Source organism: Apostichopus japonicus, chromosome 22, assembly GCF_037975245.1.
Source record: "Apostichopus japonicus isolate 1M-3 chromosome 22, ASM3797524v1, whole genome shotgun sequence".
NCBI lineage: Eukaryota > Metazoa > Echinodermata > Holothuroidea > Aspidochirotida > Stichopodidae > Apostichopus > Apostichopus japonicus.
In genome coordinates this window covers 14,663,410-14,682,608 of record NC_092582.1, presented here as the reverse complement: position 1 = coordinate 14,682,608, position 19,199 = coordinate 14,663,410, and the positions used below count along the sequence as shown (strand labels likewise).

The window sequence follows — 19,199 nt, the reverse complement described above, 5'->3', positions numbered from 1 at the left end:
TCCCACTATTCCACTTTGACAGAAGGATTATCTAAGAATGAAATCAAACGTGAAAACGAAAATTTGGGTTGTTCATTTCGGGAGTGGGGGGGGGGGGGGGGGGGTGGCGGTCACCCTCACCTCCATCGTCCGTCACGGTAAAAACGTTCAGTCGTTTTTTTTCCTTCTAATTTCAGAAGCATTCATACCACAACCTTGCGTTTAGACATAATTAAATACCTAATTGGTAGCCTATAAGTACGTCTCAGAGTGCAATACTTATCGGGGAGAATGTTGAATCCCCCAACCACCTCACCCCACACCTCACCTTTGAAATCCTATCCACGTCACTGGTTATGTTAGATTGGCCATGGTTCATAGTAAATCCATGGTTGATGGTAAATCGAAAACAGGACACTGAATGAAAAAAATTACTAACAAGTTTGGTAAAAAAATATGTTGGCCAAAATGAAATTCGTGTATAACAAGACAAATTTTTATGTAAATCATCAACAAAGGCTAAGGGCACTTTGGCTATTATAAAAATGGAAAGAAGGTACCTTTTACACCAAAGGGGGCACGTGTTATTTACAAACAAGGGAACTTTTTCGTTGTATTTTTTGACACAAAATACTTGGAGGATTGGCATGTGTCTCCTGTGTTACCCACTGCCCGACACCGCCGTCTTTGGTCGCAGATTAGTAAACGGCAAAATATCTTTATTTTGTTTATAATCTCCAGTACTTTTAGTTGGCAGCATTTTAACGGCAACACGGTAAAACACTAAGTTTTAATAATATCTTATATTAAAAATTGCGTTGGGGTAAGTGATGGTTTCTCTCTTTTACTTTTCCTAGATTTATTCCTGCGTTGCATTAATGTAGAATCTGTCGTTGCATGTTTAATGCATGCAGCTCATTCTGTTTTTTTTTTTGTTGGGGGAGGGGGGGGGTTGGTTGACCTATATACAGGGATGTGCCCACGCTGGGCGGCACTGGGCGGCCCCCCCCCCCCAACACTAAAAATTACCGCCCAGCACTGTCTTAAAAATCGTGAATCCCGCCCAGAATTATTTTCATCTAAAATCCCGACATTCCTTACAATGTATTCAACATAATTTGGGCATAGCCTATGCCAAAATCATACAGACTAATAACGCATCAGTTACGCATGCGAGAAACAATATTTACGGCTCTCAATCGGTCCCTTGTAAAATCTCTTTGAAACAAACTAATAACTTTTACCAGGTGCGTAATATATTTCACTAAACAAAAATAAAAAAAATTGTTAGCAAAACTAGTACTTGTGTATTCACTGAAAAAGCTACACAGGTGCCAGCATTTGGCATCTGAGCACCCCCTCCCCCTTAGACCCCCCCCCCCCAGGACGGCGATCAGTATACCCGGCACTCAGGAAATCCTGGGCACATCCCTGTTTATATATATATATAAATATATATATATATATATATATATATATATATATATATATTTATAAGGTGGATATCTGGATATAAGTGCTGTACCACTAAATTGTTAAATAATCGCTTACCTAATTGTACTTACGTTGTGAGTATCCAGCAATATCACTTCGTCGAGTGTGTCTATTCTGCGTTGCTAAGGACGCATCAAATTTGTCTCCATTATGAAGTTGAACTCCGTAGTTCCATTAAATATGCATTTAAACCATACACTCAGAGAACAACCGCGTTATAAATCCATCCTTGCGTAGACGTTGTGACTCCTACCAAACGATATCAACCATTTTACTATCTTTCACAGCTCAGTATATTCACAGTCAATAATGCAGTCCTCCATCATGTCAAGTTCAACATCACAGTCGCTTCCGAATTAAAAATCTATCATCAATATAATATATAGCCATACAATGCATGCATGAACTCTACACGTATTCATCCTTGTTGATGCGGTTTTATTAATTCGACGTTACTGCACTACGTGTATTACAAACGAATTGCGAAAAACACGGGGAAAAAAGAGAAAAAGAAATAAGAAACAACAAGTAAGCTAAATTTGACCATCATTCATTCGTCGATCGCTTTACTACATACGATAAGATAGTTTCATATAGTGATTATGCCAAGAGGAACGTGTTTTCATGTTTATCCTCAAATTGAGCATCATCTTCATCAATAGATCCGCGATCGAGCGACATATTTAAATAAAAATTCTGAAAGCTGACAAATGGAATTGTTTAATGTTTCCAAGATAGATATTTGGATGGATGGATGGATGGATGGATGGGTGGATGGATGGATGGATGGATGGATGGATGGGTGGATGGATGGTTGGATGGATGGTTGGATGGATTGTTTATTAGCTATATGAGCCTATAGTCAGCAAGCAGCGATGACTGATTATATAAAAGAAAATGTAATCTCTCCTCGCTTTACTTACGCATAACTGTTGCTACTTTAATATATTAGGGCAATATTTTATAACACCAAGAAGCGGTTTATTGTTCCCTCTGTCATAGACGATCAAGTAAGAAACTTGGCAATACGCCATAAGCTTATTTTACCCGTTCTCCCTGTTAATATTATGAATAGTTCTGAAATTTATCGGTAGTAAAATTATTGATTTGGTTTTTCATTGTTCTCGATTTAGTTTACCTCTCACACGAAGAGAGTTTATATTTTGTAAACTATTGATCTCGATCTAGTTTGTATACTTTATTGTTATTACCATCATTTTTTTTATATTATAACTACTATACTACTGTTATTATTAACAATATTTATTGTATAAACAAAATGCCATTTTAATTTAGATTTTTTCGATCGCTTTAAAGCAGCTTCAGTTATTTTCTTTGGTACGAGTTACCAAACTTGATGTTGCTCAAAAAAAATTGCGATTATTTTATATTAATTACTATAAAAACAATTGCCTATTTCCAAATTTAGAATCTTTGAAACTAGAAAGGGAAAGAGCTAATTATATTTGACCCCTGAGAAATGGCGATAATGAAAAAAAAACAATAAAATAATAGACTTGAAAAAACACACAAAGAAAAGTTAAAAAGTTATTTGTCACAAGTTGAGAAAAGTAATAAATCGAGGGTACGCGGTGAAGGGGTAAACAGGTTCCATTAAGTAAAAATATAAAAAAGAGTCCATTTAAAGCTTAATATTGAGCACATCATTCACAAATGAAAAATGAAAAAGATAATGAAATATGCGCATCAAATCTTTGTTCCCAAAGAAAAGTACTTATAAGGGGATGTGTTACGAATTAATTTGGGGTATATCGGTATTTTGACGTGTATGAGAATTATTGTGACCTTACGGTATATGCATACAATTTTCATAGTACATCGTGGCCAGTGGTGGGTGTGGGGTGACCCCTCCCCCTCCCATCATGATCGGCTACGGCGCCCGAGATGTGCACTCCATACAGGTAAATGATCTAGCTAAATGATCTAGTTAAACCCTTAGAGGGCAATGACGACCTATGCCCCCTCCCCCTGTTTCTATATGCCTTTGATTATGTAGGATTAACACAACAGTTACAGTAATGGGAATGGAATAATCATGACAGGCTGAGATATCATAACCTTTTTTTCAATACGAAACGCTATCGTACTATTTTCAACATTGATTAATATATCTTTAAGATGATGACTAGCGCCACTTATTTTGAAAATCATATGGGATTCTATATCAATCCGATCAAGTGAAAGTGCCGAAAAGCGGAGCAACGGGAGAACATCTAAATTTTCGATACGTTACCAAATAACCTGAGCTGATATGTTGTGGCTTGGATCTCAGATTAAAGAAGTTCCTTTCTTCTTAATTATAATACCAGCTTGGATAGTTGTTATATGGCCCCTGCCCATCACCCCACCCCCCCTCAATATCTATAGCTATGCACTACTGGAAGTGGACTGTCGGACATGAATTGTCCCCGGAGAGGCAAAATGATTTGAGTAATGCATCTGCATTTTGAAATCTTAGCCTCAGGGTTCACTTCCAAGTTTCATTGACTTTCAAAAGTTTATTCTCTTACCATAAATCATAATAAATTTGTAACAAAAGACAAGCAAACAATATTAGCAAATTGACGATGGCAGTATTATATACCCAGGGAATTGTAATGGAACAACTCCCTGATATAACTTAGTAAGAAGAAAACAGAAAGATAATTAGAAATTGAACTAAGGAAAGACGAATAGAAATAGAGTGAAACCTGAGAAATAGACTAAAACATTCAGTTATAGCCTATGATATGTTTCCTTTGTTTCATGGTACCCATACCTATTATAATATATAAAGAAATACACACAACAGCTTTCTAGACTGAGCAAAGTAGAAGTACTGATATATTTCTATTCTGGGCATTTAAACAGAGAATTTCATTCTCTGTATAAGTGCCCAGAATTGATCAGTGAAAGGTCAAAGGTGAAATTGAGTAATGGATAAGAGATTATAATGTCACCTATAATTGGATGGTCTATGGATAGATTATGGAAACCAACTGTAAACGTATTCCATTTGACAAATGTACACCTGTTTTGGAGTTTTTTTTCAATATAAGGATATACTCATACCCACTCCCCGACTCTTCCCTGACCTCCACCGAAAACCTGTCGAAGTTCTTGCCAGAGTAATTCTCGCGTTTCTTTGTGTAATAGCGTAATTGGAACGATCACGTGTGTACAAAACAATAGGTACAGCTACATAGGGAATCATGTGATTCTGACGTAAACAGTGACCAACGATTTTGTAACAAGAGAGCTCATGATATAGCTAGGTCCGTTTAGTGCAGTGTACGTAACACATGTAACTGTATCACAGTCCAGTGGCGAAGCTCCTTATTGGGACTATCGCTAGCAAAACCTTCAGACGCAGCAACAATTTGAAGTACCGAAACTGCCTGTCTGTTCATTCGACTGGGTTAGACACTCATTAGAAAGTCGTAGATCTTGCCATTTCGATTGCATTGTAAGTTGGGTTATATCTTCCTTTCAAATTTGACTTATCCTAACGTTAGGCCTAGGTTATGCACGGGGCCCTACTAAGAACTATTTCTAGGGTGTTACTAAAACGAATGACAATTGCGTTACACATAACGAATGACAATATGTTTTACACACTAAAAAATTGCCTTGACTAAAACGAATGACAGTAACGACAGCACAGACATTTGCTTTATCCGGGTATATCACAGTTCAGACTTCGTGGGTATCTAGATCTAGTAATGTACGGACAAGATAAAAACGCACCTTATAGTAAGCGAAATTGTAAGTTTGATTTTATTAATTATTAGAAACCAACAATACTATAATCTTGAAACGGCTTCAGTTATCTTTCTATATAAATCTACAGAGGTAAAAAGCACAACACTCAAGCGCATTCTCACACAAAAACTTTCCCTGTGGTTTCTATCCGTAACTTACACCAAAACCCTGCAACCACGTAACATGCGATTTTCCTTAAATCATTTTTGCGCAGAAAACCAAAAACCGCATTTACTCCACTCCGTTAATCATTCTATCTCTTCTCAATACTGTCCTTCGTTGTCATTCGTTGTCATTCGTTGTCATTCGCTGTCATTCGCTGTCATTCACAAATGATAATTAACCCTGTACAAAGTCAATTGTCATTCGGTCATTCGCTGTCATTTGTTTTAGTTTGTCCCCTATTTCTAGCCCTAAGTACAAGACAAATTGCCAGCTTCCTTGTAACACTAACAACGTCATGATCACAGTGACATCAATGAAATTACAGCAAGTGTTCAAGTCACTGATTATATTATGACATCATTGTGCAATCAGTTCGAATATGAAGGGTGTTTGTTCTCACTATAGCCTAGAGGAATTATGGGGGGGGGGCACTTCTCCCTCCCTTTTTCTCAGACCTTGAGTGTTTTTGTTTTTTTTAAATTGGTTGGTAATTTGGTTGGTTATGCCACAGCAATACTGACAACTCTGTGATTCTTTTAGACTTATTCAAAGTACCATGACTTAGTCTATAAAAAAGATTGATCCATTTTGACAATTTTAATTTAAATCCATTTGATACTTTTATATTGCTTAGTAAATCTGGCAAAACTTTTATGCAGATAGCATAATTAAATTTTCAAATACACAACTAGTACTGGGTCTTAACCTATAAATTTGGTACCATGTATTCTATATCTACAGTATATTACATCTAGAGACTCCAAATATGTCAGGGGGGAACATCCCCTGAGACCCCAGGTTTGCCCCTACCCACTTTCACACATCAAATCCTGCCCCTGGTTCTCACTCACTGTTAGAAGACAATTTTTATGAATTTTAGCTATGTTTCCTCTTTTAAACTTTTAGGTAACAAAACCTACATTACTTTAATAATCTAGCAGGTATTCATGAACCAACAAGGAATCAGTCTCCTGAAATTGGCCAACATTTGAAAGTCAATGTTTTCTTTTCTCCCTCTAAATCCTGAACATGTAAAATTATTCTGTATCGCGGTCAGGGTAATATACACAGTGTACTGAGCTGGTCATTTAGTTTTTCTAAGATGTCTTTCAAGTGAGGTCTTGCAATATGTGGCATTTCCAAGTAACTTTACCCTATATACTGTACAAGAGCTGACCATGACAAAATATCAGATCTGTTCATTTTGTATCTGTGTCATGTATCTAGTGGGTATACTTTTGACTTCCCAACTATCTTTCAAGTCTTTCTCTGTTACAATTTATTACTGCTATTCAGTCAAATTGTCATGCTTTAAAATGTCCCCAAACACTAGTTTGCCCTCTTTCTTTCTTTCTTTGCAATTTTTTTTATCTTATGTACAGTAAGTCTTTGTCTTTTGTTTCTCCGATCTAAATATGTCTTTGATATTGGTATTTACCCTGGATACCCAATCCACCCCAAGTTGCAAGTTTAAAAAATAGCATATATATTCCCGATTTAATTACATGAATGAATAAACTACATACATAGAGCTGTGATGTTGCCTTGTCATATTGTTCTAGCTCAGTTTCTTGCTAAATAACCTTATTCAACTGAGCTACCATTGAGCTACAGTAACTCATGTGCTTATCAGGTGTCTTTCCCATTATGTCAATGTACAGATACATGTATATTTATGAATAATAAAAAATTAAAAAAAAAATTGAAATGAATAGAAAATGTTCTGTAAGCTTGTTGTCTCTGATCAGTGAGTTAGTAGAAATATTTCACAGTTTCATTCTTATAGTTACCATACAGCAAATGCAAAACTATACAAAGACAGGAATTTGTTGACCTGACCTTTTTCAATGATCAGAACAAATTTTTGACATCAGCTCCAGAACTGTCTATTAAACTGTCTGACTTTATCCGGGGTGTGAGCATTTTGGCGTGAAAAGGATTACATATTTGCAATTATTGCATATATAGGTAATTAGTCTCCCTAATCCAGCGATGTGGTGTTGGTCGAAATGTTTCTACAGCCAGGAAATTCTACGTGAGACTTCCTTTAATGTTCTCTCCATCTCCACACGCAATCAGTTAGACCCTCTCTCCCTTGATTGGTCGGGTAAAATCAATTCCTTAAATTACTCTGAAACTTGATGTAAGTTTAGATACAGGATACGTTAAATCAAAAGTATCTTACTAAGTACCAGGGAAGTAGTTGATCTGTCTAGATCTTCTGGTGAGACCTTGTGGAAGACTTGAGATCCTAATTGCCAAATGATCATCATCTAGGGCTAACGTCTGTTCCACCGATGCTGGCGGACCACTATAAGCGTGTACAACCGGTCGTTGAATATATATGAATTGGCAAAGTGTCTATTTGATACTAGACAGCAGTAGAAATCTGGCTTGGGTTGAGTAACAATAACACTAGGCTGGATCTGTGGCAGTAGAAGTGCAATATTACAGTATTGTGACAATGGAGCAAAATATTACAGGGCTTCTGAGTGCAGGAACAGCGATTTGATGGTCTTCTGGGTGTTATGAAGCCAATAAAATAGCATTTATCCACCTCGACGAACGTCAATGTGGGAGATGTATCGAAGCTATATGCTATGCTATTTATAAACCAATATCCACTCTCATATCTTCTTTCAATGTTCGTGGCTGCTTGTTGATCTGAGGTGGGTAAATTACTCTTATGTAGTCACGTAACATGGAGGTGATGTTTATATCTCTCTCTCACTTACGTGAAGATGCAAGCATTTTAATTTATACCAGTTCAGGTTTGTTCTGGATGTTCCTTACATAATATCATTGAACGATTTATAAAATGTAAGCACTGTGTGCCCCAAGAAGTTTCCAGCATCTTCGTAAGAGGTATATACTCCCTAACATAGCAAAAGTTGTAGTTAAATGACATGGATAATTCTGGGTCATTTCGGCAGCCCCAAAGGGAAGTCCTTGGAATGCCAAGAGGGAAAAAACTAAAACATTTTGTACTGGATCCTAGCATTATATAACAGCAATGCCAAATTTCTAGGTACCCATTTATATCTGTAGCTAGAGGGAACTGACATTCAATAGTGTGTAAAACAAGCACCAGCAGAAATCACACAGCTGCAGTGTCTCAAAGGGTTTGCTTTTCGTTCATAAACTGACTTACCAACTGTTGTAAAAGTGTCAACTTGTACATTAGTTTGGGTCGTACTAAACCTTGTATGGTGTTGCAGCTGTAGTAGTTTGCATTCAACAGATTTTAAACAGCTCGGTTGGGTCGGTTGCGACAGCAGCTGCATAGAATTCTGAACATCATAAGTCATCAGAATGGCTAGCAATAATGCTCAGAGAGACCTACCGTTAGTGGATCAGGATAAAAGCCAGTTAGCTGGCCCCAGTAAAATGACCGAGACAGAAACTGACAATTCCAAAGGTACATATTCAAACTTGATATTTCCTTATACGACATGGCTGTTTACTTACCTGCATATTCAGTGCAAAATCTGGCCTAAGTGGTAATTCTCGCAATTGTTAATACCAGGTGGAATAATTTTGTGCAATGAAAAGCTCATCAAACTGTTGTTTTAGGTGTTATTCTCTGTTGAGCTGTGAGTTCTATTTATATAATTTGCACAGTTCAGGTTATATTCATGGGAGATTTAATTTGCCTGCCCAAACTTAGATATGCTCCATACTTCTATGCATTGATGAGTTTTAGTTTCACTACAGTGTTTATTAGGAAGGTTTACTTTTCAAAGTGAGTTATTATAAAATCAGATAGTTTTATGTCTGACATACTGTGAAATGTAATTTGTATTGATATGTGAATTAATACCAATGATATAGCTACTTAAGGCATAGGAGACCAATGTTAATGTTGCTGCCAGCCAGGGAGAAGGTGGAGTGGAAAGGGCTACTTAGCCTCTCCCCTCCCCTCCCTTCTACCCCTTATCAACCTGTAGCACCCATGAGAACAATGGATTTTTGATATTTGACCTCTTCATACCTACTGCTAACTGTCCTTATGCCACGCAGGGGTTTTAAATTACCTTACTAAATTTCCTGCAAATCATGTCCATCAGCACTACTGCAGATTTGACTGCAGTATTGTTTGTTAATCAAACAGTGAAGCATTCCTGGTACATAGAGGTCAGGTGTACTTTCAAAAATGAAAACAATTGTCAAAATAGTCTGTTGATTACTGTATTTGTGTATATTTATTTTCGGTTTCGATGATAACCGTAACCTATGCATTCATGATGGCGTGTGTGTGTGCGTTTGTTTTGCTATCTGACCGAGGATTTGAACAAAAGAATTCCAGGTCTTCAGTTGTGATTTTTAAAGAATCACCAATTCACCATGTCCTCGGAAGGATTCTATTGTGTGGGTATTGTTAAGTTAGGGTACGTGGATTTGAACAATGGAAAATACAATGGGGCCCTCGGTCTGAATGTAATACAAACATGTGTGAGTGTGTTTGTGACCCCCAGCTTGTGAACACAATATCTCAAGAAGGGAAGGCCAGACCAGTTTCATATTAGGTGTGTAGAAGTACCACATTGAGTACAAGAAGCCTATTGTTTTTGGTGGAGGTCATTTGGGGTCACCAGGGGTCAGATTGTGTAAACCATGTAAAACATGATATCTCAAGAAGGGAAGGTCCTACCAATTTTATATTTGATGTGTAGAAGAACCACATTAGGTACAAGAAGCCTATTGTTTTTGGTGGAGGTCAAATGTCATTTGGTGTCACCAGGGGTCAAATTGTGGAAACCTTGTAAACATGTACACCCTCACTATACATTACGTCAGATCCATAAAGAAAACTGCTCATGTTACATCATCGAAACCACAATGCATTTTTGCAACACCTAATTGGCCTAGTTTATATTTTCTCTTTTGTTTCTTATTATGTATTGTTTTTTATCAAAATAAATGACATGTTGAACTCCTGCCAGGACCATGAATGTTGTCCCAAACCTGACTTGGATGGTTCACAAGAGTGTTTCAATAATGCTACCACACTTTTATACTCTTCCCTCTAAAAAGCTTCTCACCTCTATCAATTATCATGATTGCTTTTTGAGAGATGTAGTTGCCAAGTATGGGAATGGTTATCTGCTGTATGGAGGATGAAATAATGTAATCTGTGCTGCCCATAGGGACTTATGTGATCTGAGGGCCGTCAGACTACGAAAGGTCAAAGATTGCAGGGTCACATGAATTGTAAAAAGTGACTTTTTAACTCTGAATACAGGGACAAGTAGACTACAACCATCACGTGTATAATCACCTCAAAATACATGTAGTAACCGTGGTGACCGAGGTGAAACCTGTAAGAAAAATGTAGGATGAATATTGTTTCTTTCTTATTGCAGAGTTAATTTGTAAATGAAAGGCCTTGTGAATTTTATAGGATATGTGATATTCAGATGTAACCAATAATCAATAATTCATGAATGGTTTTTGGGATGAGATATGCAACTCATAAGTTAATTTATGATATGCAACTCAATTTATGATAATTAATTTATGATTAATTTATGATTAATTTATTTAGTTAATTTATTAATTTATTTATTATTTTATTTAGTTGTTTTATTAATTAATTTATTTATTTAGTTAATTTATGATATCCAACTCAATTTGTTAAACCTTGCACAAGATCGTGATACGTGGAGGAGGTTAATCACTGAGCATGTCGGATAGACGAGACTCAACTTACTACTTCTTGGGATGAGATATGCAACTCAGTGGATTGCCATCTTGTCTCTCTCTCTTTCTCTATTTTTTGATGAAGACATAATTTCATTTCCTCGATTGTCTTTTCAGTGCCGCCTCCTCCAGGAAGCAGTATGCCCGCAGGCACCCGTCTCCGGGACGCGGGAGTGTATCCTCTCTATGTCCTACTTCTGTTGTTGGTGACCTATCTGCTGAATCAACTAGACAGATATGCCCTGGCAATCTGTGCCAAACCGATGGCCCAGGAGATCCACTTTGGGGATAAAGGGTGCATGGCCCTCACGGACACAAGCAGCAAAGTTTGCAAAGGGAAGAATGAGACAATGTAAGCAATTTGGCAAAATCGTGAATTCCTTGACATATTTTTTTTTTTTTTTTGTGTCTCAAAGTGCATACTGTTCTGCTGCTAAAGTTTGTTAGCATTCTTCCATCATAAAACTTTAAATGCATAGTAGAGTAGGGTTAGGCTTGGCGCATCTGCTGTGTAGATGCTGTGGGCCTGTGATTAGTCTACAATATCATTTAATCCTCAAGACACACACTGACTCTCTGGACGTCAATTTTTTCAGGTAGGGTGATATCTCTCCCATCCCAGCCCCCAGGCTTGCAACAACATTTAAATATTGGCCTACTATGCCTAAATACCTACAGTATCACCTTAAAAAATAATAGAACAAGCCAAGCTAGTGAGCATTCCATTTTGTTCAAATTACATGATGGTCACAATAGCACTGCAAAGTAAAGCAGTCAACGTTCAACGCTTTCACCTCTGAATTATCAAATTTTTATTGTTGCAACAGATCTCTGGATCTGTAATCACACATTTAATCGACAGTAATGTTTTCCAAATGCATCAGTTTCAAGAGCTTCTTCCTGCGCTCACAACCCCTCCTCCCCCACCCCCACCCCTTCATTCCCCAACAAGAAAAATTTGATATGGGAAATATAAAGAATAGTGCTTTATAGGTTTAGAGTAATTTTAAAACAATTTTGTTACCTTATAATCATTGAGTAATCAAATTTCCATTTTTATTTCTTCTTCTGACAGTTGTGATCAAACAAAAGCCAAGGACCACAAGACCAACGTCTGTTACTATGACTACACCGGACTCGGTTGGGAGTACCAAGTTCTAGCAGGACCCATCTTCATCGTCGTGTACACCTTCAGCGGGATCGTCCTCGGTTACGCAGCCGACATCAGCAATCGCAAAAACCTCTTGGCTACGTGTCTCGCCATATGGAGTACCGTCACTGTCCTCACAGGATTCGCTCAACAATACTGGCACCTAATCTTACTTCGATTTGCTCTAGGCATTGGGTGAGAGTTATTTTGAATCGATTGATTTATTCACTAAAAAATGTTGAGAGATGCCAAATTTTTGCTGCGAAATGCTAATTTTTCAAATCAGTCAAATTCAACCTTCAAATTACCATCTGTTTGAGGTTTGAGGGTTTGCCTCCAACAATTTACCACTTTTCTTCACCCACAAAAAAAAATTTAAAAAAAATTGAAAGAACCAAATTTGCACCCCCCATCAACCTCCTTGTGTTTATGTATTTTTGATCATTTCGTATTGCATGTTTAATAAAGTCAAACTCAAGTGCTGTAGTGAAACTTTGTAAAGCATCATGGTAACTACAGTAGGAAGGAAGAGAATTAACTTCGCTTCTCTCTTACCTATCTACGGTCTTCTCAGGTACTTTCATCATGTGTACCCTATTAAAACCTATTAAGTTGAAAACCAAGTAGATATTAATACCTGACACAGATATCTGCAGAAAACCTGTACTATATATTATATATTTATAGTGGTTGTGTCTTTATTGTCTTTCATAACATACCGATGTCATTAATCACAGATTTATATATATTTTCCCAAAAATTTGTCACAGTCAAGCCGGATGTACGCCATTTGCTAGCAGCCTAATTGCAGACTACTTTGGTCAGGAGGTAAGGGGCACTGCACTAGGAGTGTACAACCTTGGTATCTACATGGGCTACAGCATGTCGTATGCGTTTGGTGATTTCATCACACAAGCAGATATTCTTGGCAAGGTAAGTGCTCATGTATCCATCTTTTTTTAATAGAATATTAAAATCTATTCTTATATTCTGAATCTCCCAGTGTTTAAATTTGGATATCTCCCATCATGCATTGTTTCCTGTAATGTTCATATAGGACAAAACAAATACATAGCACTCATCCCAGTTTTTCCAGACATTGCAATCCTGCCCCCCAGCCCCCCTACCCCCACCCCAAAAATGTAATCCTGAACATTTCTAAAGAAACACCTGGAGATTGGTTCTGGAAATGTGGCGATTTTGGACTTCATATTTGGTGATCCCACCGTGGGATAATTACAAAAAATGCGAGCCTCACAGTAAAATGACCGTGAGAGTTGGCTGGTATGCATGGTATATTAGTCTGCTTGCACTTCAATCAGTGTCAGAGTGTAAGAATTGCCTAACTTACATGTTAAATTCTGGACAATGTAATTATCAGGATACATCTGATTTTGGCCTGTAATGAGCTAATGCAACCTGGCGCAAGAAATGCTTCCAAGTGCGAATACAGAGCTCAAGACTTGTCGTAATTTCTGTTTGATACAATGCTGAGGTATTAGGTGTGGATGTAGCTTTAGGGATGAAATGAATCGGACTCTTAGCTTGCACTTGTCATTCCCTCAAGTTCAGCTTATCTTCCTACCGTAAGAAATTTGCTGTAATGGACATCATTTTCTAGCCCTATTAAAACAGTGGTGTCTTTTTAGAAACTACTAGATTAACTGGATAATCTCATGTCAACGTTTTTCAGGGTTGGAGATGGACTTTCTGGTTGGCTGGCCTTCCTGGGTTGATCTTATCGGCGATAATCTTTATCACGATGAGAGAACCGCCACGACAGGGTATCTTCACCGGTAAAAACGAAAGGGTCAGCTCGTACCAGGATGTCAGTGCAGGACAGAAGCTTCTCGCTGTCTGCAAGTGTTTCTTGCAGCCTTCCCTTTTAATGCTCTGCTTAGCTGGTTCCATTAGGAATGGAGGTGAGTTCCTTTTTAGGAACCTTTAGATTAGATACTTTCCTTTGAAGGTTTTTGAAACCTTGTAGTGCATTGCTTATTTGCTTTTATACTACACTGTTCTTTATAAACAAGGAACCAATGTTGAAATTTATTTGCAAACTGAAATTAAAACTGATTCTTCTTTTGGGAACCTTCAAAGGGTATTTTTCGTTTTTGTCTTGTTGATTTTGCTAATTTGGAGGATGGGGGGGGGGGTGGGTGGGGGAGGGGGGAGGTGGAGCAAAAAATTTGTTAATATCGATTATTATGCTCTGACTTTTAATAAACTGCTTTACTTGTCTGTCTCCTCACCACAACTGCGTTCTTACTCTACAGTATCTTAAGTTTTTTAAAACTTACTTAGTACTTGTTAACATTTTAGCATTGTCCTCTTATTGGTGACCAGCCTATGCTAATCCACTTTTCCTCCCTCTTCCCTCCGTCCCCCTTCCTTCCTTCCTTCCTCTTCAGACCATGCTCTCCTTATAGTATTGCAAGGGGGACAGGTATTAATTTCTTCTTTCATAAAAAAATATACAAAACAGGTAAATTTTGGAATATATTGTCTCATTTACAATGACTTTCAAGGAGCAATGTAAAGATACACTGTCTTCTCTTTGCTCTGTTTGTAAAGTGAATTTTTTAATCGGTGTCTCTCTAGCGCTTATGCTTTCTATTAATTGTTTTTTTTTTTCTCTTTAATCTTTTCAGCCGGGTATGTTTGGGGTTACAATACCCAGAACTTTTTCAACGAATACCACCCCGACGTCAGCACAGGCCGATGGCTCTCCTGGATTCCTCTGGTTGGTGGCAGCATTGGAGTCATTTTCGGAGGGTTCATATCGGACCGAATCGTCAAGAGAAGTGGACCGGTGGCGAGGATATGGGTGTTGATATCTAGCTTGGTAAGGACTCCTTTTAAACTGCCAAATACTCCCATCTCCAATCAGTTCATTTGAAATCATTTTTTTAAGGTTTGATGAGAAATTTTCCATTAATAATTAATCCCTTGCCCTATTATGGGGACATGTATTCACACAAGTTAGGTCATGTCACCATGATATTCGGTCGCAAGTAGCATACTTGTTTGTATTGTCTTTATCTGCTTTGTCATAATAATCATCAGCATCATTTTAGTTTTTGTGTGTTTTTGTTTTTGATTGTTATAGGTGGTGGCAGCACCATTTGCTGCTCTGACCCTCGTCCTGCCAATCCCTTATGCCTTCTTAGCACAGATACCTACATATGTATTTGGTAAGTGACCGTTTTACTTTGTTTCTTTGTTTTCGTTCACGAAACTGGGTACAATTTTGATAAATTGGATTTTCGTGGAGAACGATGCGAATTATTACCGATTGAATTTTCTCAATTCTTTGGCTTTTGCATAATTCATTAAAACAAATGTATGCGAAAATCTTCAAATTGATGTTTAATTTCTGTGGTACTTGATTTTGTTACTACAATAGCATTGTCAAAATTTGAAAACATTATTTGAGAATAAGGTTAATACAGCTTCAATTATTATTTTCTATTTTGTGTCTTTTCAAACAGGTGAAATGTGGGTGGGAGTCACGTTGGCTGTAGTGATCGAGTTAGTTCCCACCCACCTGAGAGCATCATCGGTTGGATTCTATTTCTTCATCATCAGTAACATCGGAGGAAACATGCCCGTGTTGGTATCTCTCTTTAAAGATTTGAAAGTGGCTTTGTTTGTGCTTTATCCAGGATGTTATATACTTGGGTAAGTCTACCAATAAAAAAAACCCCAAAATGCTAGGAAAACCAGAAATGGTCACCTATCTGAAATCTGAATATGTCATTTACAACCACACATCATCCCCATCCCCCTTCTTAAAAGGCCACAAATTACTAGGCTTAAGTTTAGCCTCCTCATTATCAATAACAGCAAACTAGTGAGGTCTGCATTTTTCATTTGAGTCATATCTGTGGATTATTCTGCCCCAAGCTACGTAATAAACACATTGATTTTTTTTTACAACTTGAGTTACTGAAGTAGAAACCTATGATTTTATCATTTGGTTACTTCAAAACGATTTGATTATGATTATTATTATTATTATGATTTTTTTTTAATTTCTCCCTCTCAGTGCACTTCTGTTCTTTCCAACGATGCTGCTGGTCAGGCGTGACATCAGGAAGGTTCAAGAAGCAGACGAACATCGTGCTCTGCTTAACGAACCTAACAGCGATAAGGAGAGCTGATTTTGGAAATGTTTTCAAAACCAATTTGCACAAAGTCCAACATTTTTGTCAAAGCATTTCTAGGGCATGTTTTTACCAGTCGTTGTGGAGGCGAGATTTCTTCTTTTTTTTATCATTCTGAATAGGCTACAATGAATAAAAAATGGTCATACAGGGTTTCAATCTATCACCTGCATCATAATACCTCTGACTGTTCAACTAGCCAGAAGTTTGACAATCACTCCGTTTTTAAGTTTGTTACGAGTCATTCCTGGTGGCTCAAGTTAAGTGACCAGCGTGAGGCACTGTATTATCTGGATGCGGAAAAAAACGTCCACCAATTTTTTGGAGTCGCTGTAACTTTTAATTAATTTACTTTAACAATTAATAACTCCAGTCGTAACTCACTACAACACTGCCTCTTCTAGATGTGAGAACAAGGATGCTTTTTTTGATCTTGTTATAAATTCTTTCATAAGGCCAGGGTGATCCAAACACTTGACAACAGGTTTGAGAAAGGTACTATGGTTTCTGGCTATAGCACTACATAGAAAAGACACTGTGCCAATAGGGAACAGCCCCCTAATACAGACTCTGGAAAAGAGGGTATTTTAGGGGGACTGGTTGTTATCCCATCGTTTGACAATTATTTTTTTCCCAATGCTGCTAGTTACGGTTTGAAAAGGGCTATCAATAGACAAAGAGCTATGAACTATGCACAGTTTAAAAGGTATATTGGGAGAGTTGAATTTTGTATTTGTTTAATATGTTATTGTCTTTCAAGAAGGAGTATTTTACAAAGAAATGTATGTTCATATACACAGTATGATTTTCTGCCAAATAAATGCATAATTTCTATTGGTTTTGTTTAGAAAAAAAAAGCATGGAAATTATATTAATGGGTTTGTTGAGTTTTTTTTAATAATGTAAGCAGACATCTTAACAAAAGGGGAAGTGGGATTTGGTAGAGAGTGGTTAATATCAGGAAAGTGGGGAGGGGGGGGGGATGTACAGTAGGGTTGAGAGATTTGCAGGGTTGAGAGATTTTCAGTGCACATGAGAAATTTCCAAGAGGTAAGTTTATATTGTAAGGTTAATATCTTATTAAGTGTGTGATAGGAGTTAAAGGTCAGAAAAGTTCACTTGAGAAGAGAAATTTTATGTTTCATGCTAAGTTTAAGTTTGTGTGAAATTCCAGATCCATTCAGTCCTACCTTAACACTACTAATACTATGATAGATGAGGCCTTTCTTTAGTTATGCCAGGGGGGGGGGGGAGAGAAAAAACAAGGAAGTATTTCAATCAGAGATCTGGATCTGCTACAAATATCTGCATTTTGACATTTTGGATTATTTTTCGCTATGAAAATTGGTCACCCGTTATTGATACCATCAGTTGCATTGGTCAGTCGTTTTCATTGTAACCCTCATCATTCATGCCCATGGAGGGTTGAATGGAACCCTGCCCAGGTGATAAAAGTGTCATTAAAAAACTCTGTTGACAGTGTCAGTTCATTTTAAGATGAGGGCAGTAATTTGTTTTTCTGATAGTGCAGGTAATAAGTTGCATGTTGTGCAATTTTCTGTGCAATTTTCTTTGATCTGCTATTTGGACCCAGTAGCATCCTCCCTGGTTAAACCTGTTACTGTCTGGGTTCGATATCAGGGAGCTGCTACTCGGACAATTGAGATGTAAAGCTACAAGTGGGGTTTGTTACTTTTAATTTGTAGAATTATTTTTGGTGGTAAAATGTTGGACTGGACTTTGGGTAAATATCGCATACCTTACATTGGTAAGATCAGAACATCATGTCCTGTAACTTTTATACATATAACCATTATTTTTAGGCTTAACCAGTACAATGTACATTTTATTTCTGATGGGGTTTAATTTGTAAATAAAAAAATGTTTTTTTTCAGATATTATATTAATCAGAGTATCAGGTTTTATCTTTGTTCTCTTTTTTCCAATTTTTTTTTTTTTTTTGGGGGGGGGGAGGGCATAAATATGAAACTTTAAATATGTGATAGCTTTTATATTATCCAGGAGAGGGAGTGGAAGATGCTCCTGTTGACCACTTCAGGGAGTAGTGTAGCCAGAGAGAATGGGAGCTAGGATAGCATGCTTCTGTCCATCATGTTTTATGATGGGGTGAGAGGTAGGGGTGAGAGATAGGGGTGAGAGGTACGGGTGAGAGATAGGGGTGAGAGGACAGAGGTAGGGTTGATATCAGCCAGAAGCTTTCATGATTTGTTTTTGTAATACTTTATTGGTAATATGTGTAATAAGCATCTTAAATAAGCTTCATGAGATTAATATTTTTTATTTTAAATGCAGAATTATACTGCTGTTTTTCCAGATCATGTTAATGATAACATGGTCTAAAATTGAGCTAGTAGAGCCAAAGCTATGAAATATCATTTTTCATCATTCTTATTAATTTATCTCCATATTGTCTGTAGCAATGGATTTAAATACCTCAATGTCCTGCCTCCCTGCCCCCCACTCCCCCTACCTCCAACCCTTCCCTCCCACCCAAGTGAAGTATGTTATTGTTGCATAACGTTGAAGTTTGGAACAATTTTATTATGTTCTTGTCCTACGCAAGATATCTTAAATCAGTCTACTGTAATAGGTTTGAATTCCTGCTGCTCAAAATGACCCTCTCCCACCCCTCTCCCACACCTCTCCCACACCCTACTGTCTTTCATGTTGACAATTACAAACACCTGTCATAGTAAACAACAAAAGCACGAACAAAAAGAAAAAAAGAAATAATCCATATGAATACCAATTTATTTATGTTG

General features: G+C 37.4%; 1 protein-coding gene across 2 annotated transcripts; it reads left to right on the top strand.

Annotated features, from left to right (window-relative positions):
• The first annotated feature begins 4,724 nt into the window (after positions 1 to 4,724).
• LOC139963974 (MFS-type efflux pump MSMEG_3705-like) lies at positions 4,725 to 17,663 on the top strand. Of its 2 annotated transcripts, none has more exons than XM_071965244.1 (9): positions 4,725 to 4,939; positions 11,218 to 11,452; positions 12,176 to 12,445; positions 13,021 to 13,183; positions 13,944 to 14,172; positions 14,902 to 15,095; positions 15,360 to 15,444; positions 15,742 to 15,931; positions 16,299 to 17,663. In XM_071965244.1, exons 2-9 carry the CDS (start codon positions 11,241 to 11,243, stop codon positions 16,411 to 16,413), a joined length of 1,458 nt encoding a protein of 485 aa, XP_071821345.1. In that variant the 5' UTR covers positions 4,725 to 4,939; positions 11,218 to 11,240; the 3' UTR covers positions 16,414 to 17,663. The 2 variants fall into 2 exon arrangements, with proteins under 2 accessions (XP_071821345.1, XP_071821344.1); XM_071965243.1 differs by lacking the exon at positions 4,725 to 4,939 and adding an exon at positions 8,668 to 8,818.
• The last annotated feature ends 1,536 nt before the right edge of the window (positions 17,664 to 19,199 follow it).

Bases quoted from the DNA above. Each gene is read 5' to 3' on its own strand.
- LOC139963974 (XM_071965243.1), top strand. From the start codon at position 8,713: ATGGCTAGCAATAATGCTCAGAGAGACCTACCGTTAGTGGATCAGGAT. The intron at 13,184-13,943 runs GTAAGTGCTCAT...AACGTTTTTCAG, and splicing joins AAGCAGATATTCTTGGCAAG to GGTTGGAGATGGACTTTCTG. The intron at 15,096-15,359 runs GTAAGGACTCCT...TGATTGTTATAG, and splicing joins GGGTGTTGATATCTAGCTTG to GTGGTGGCAGCACCATTTGC.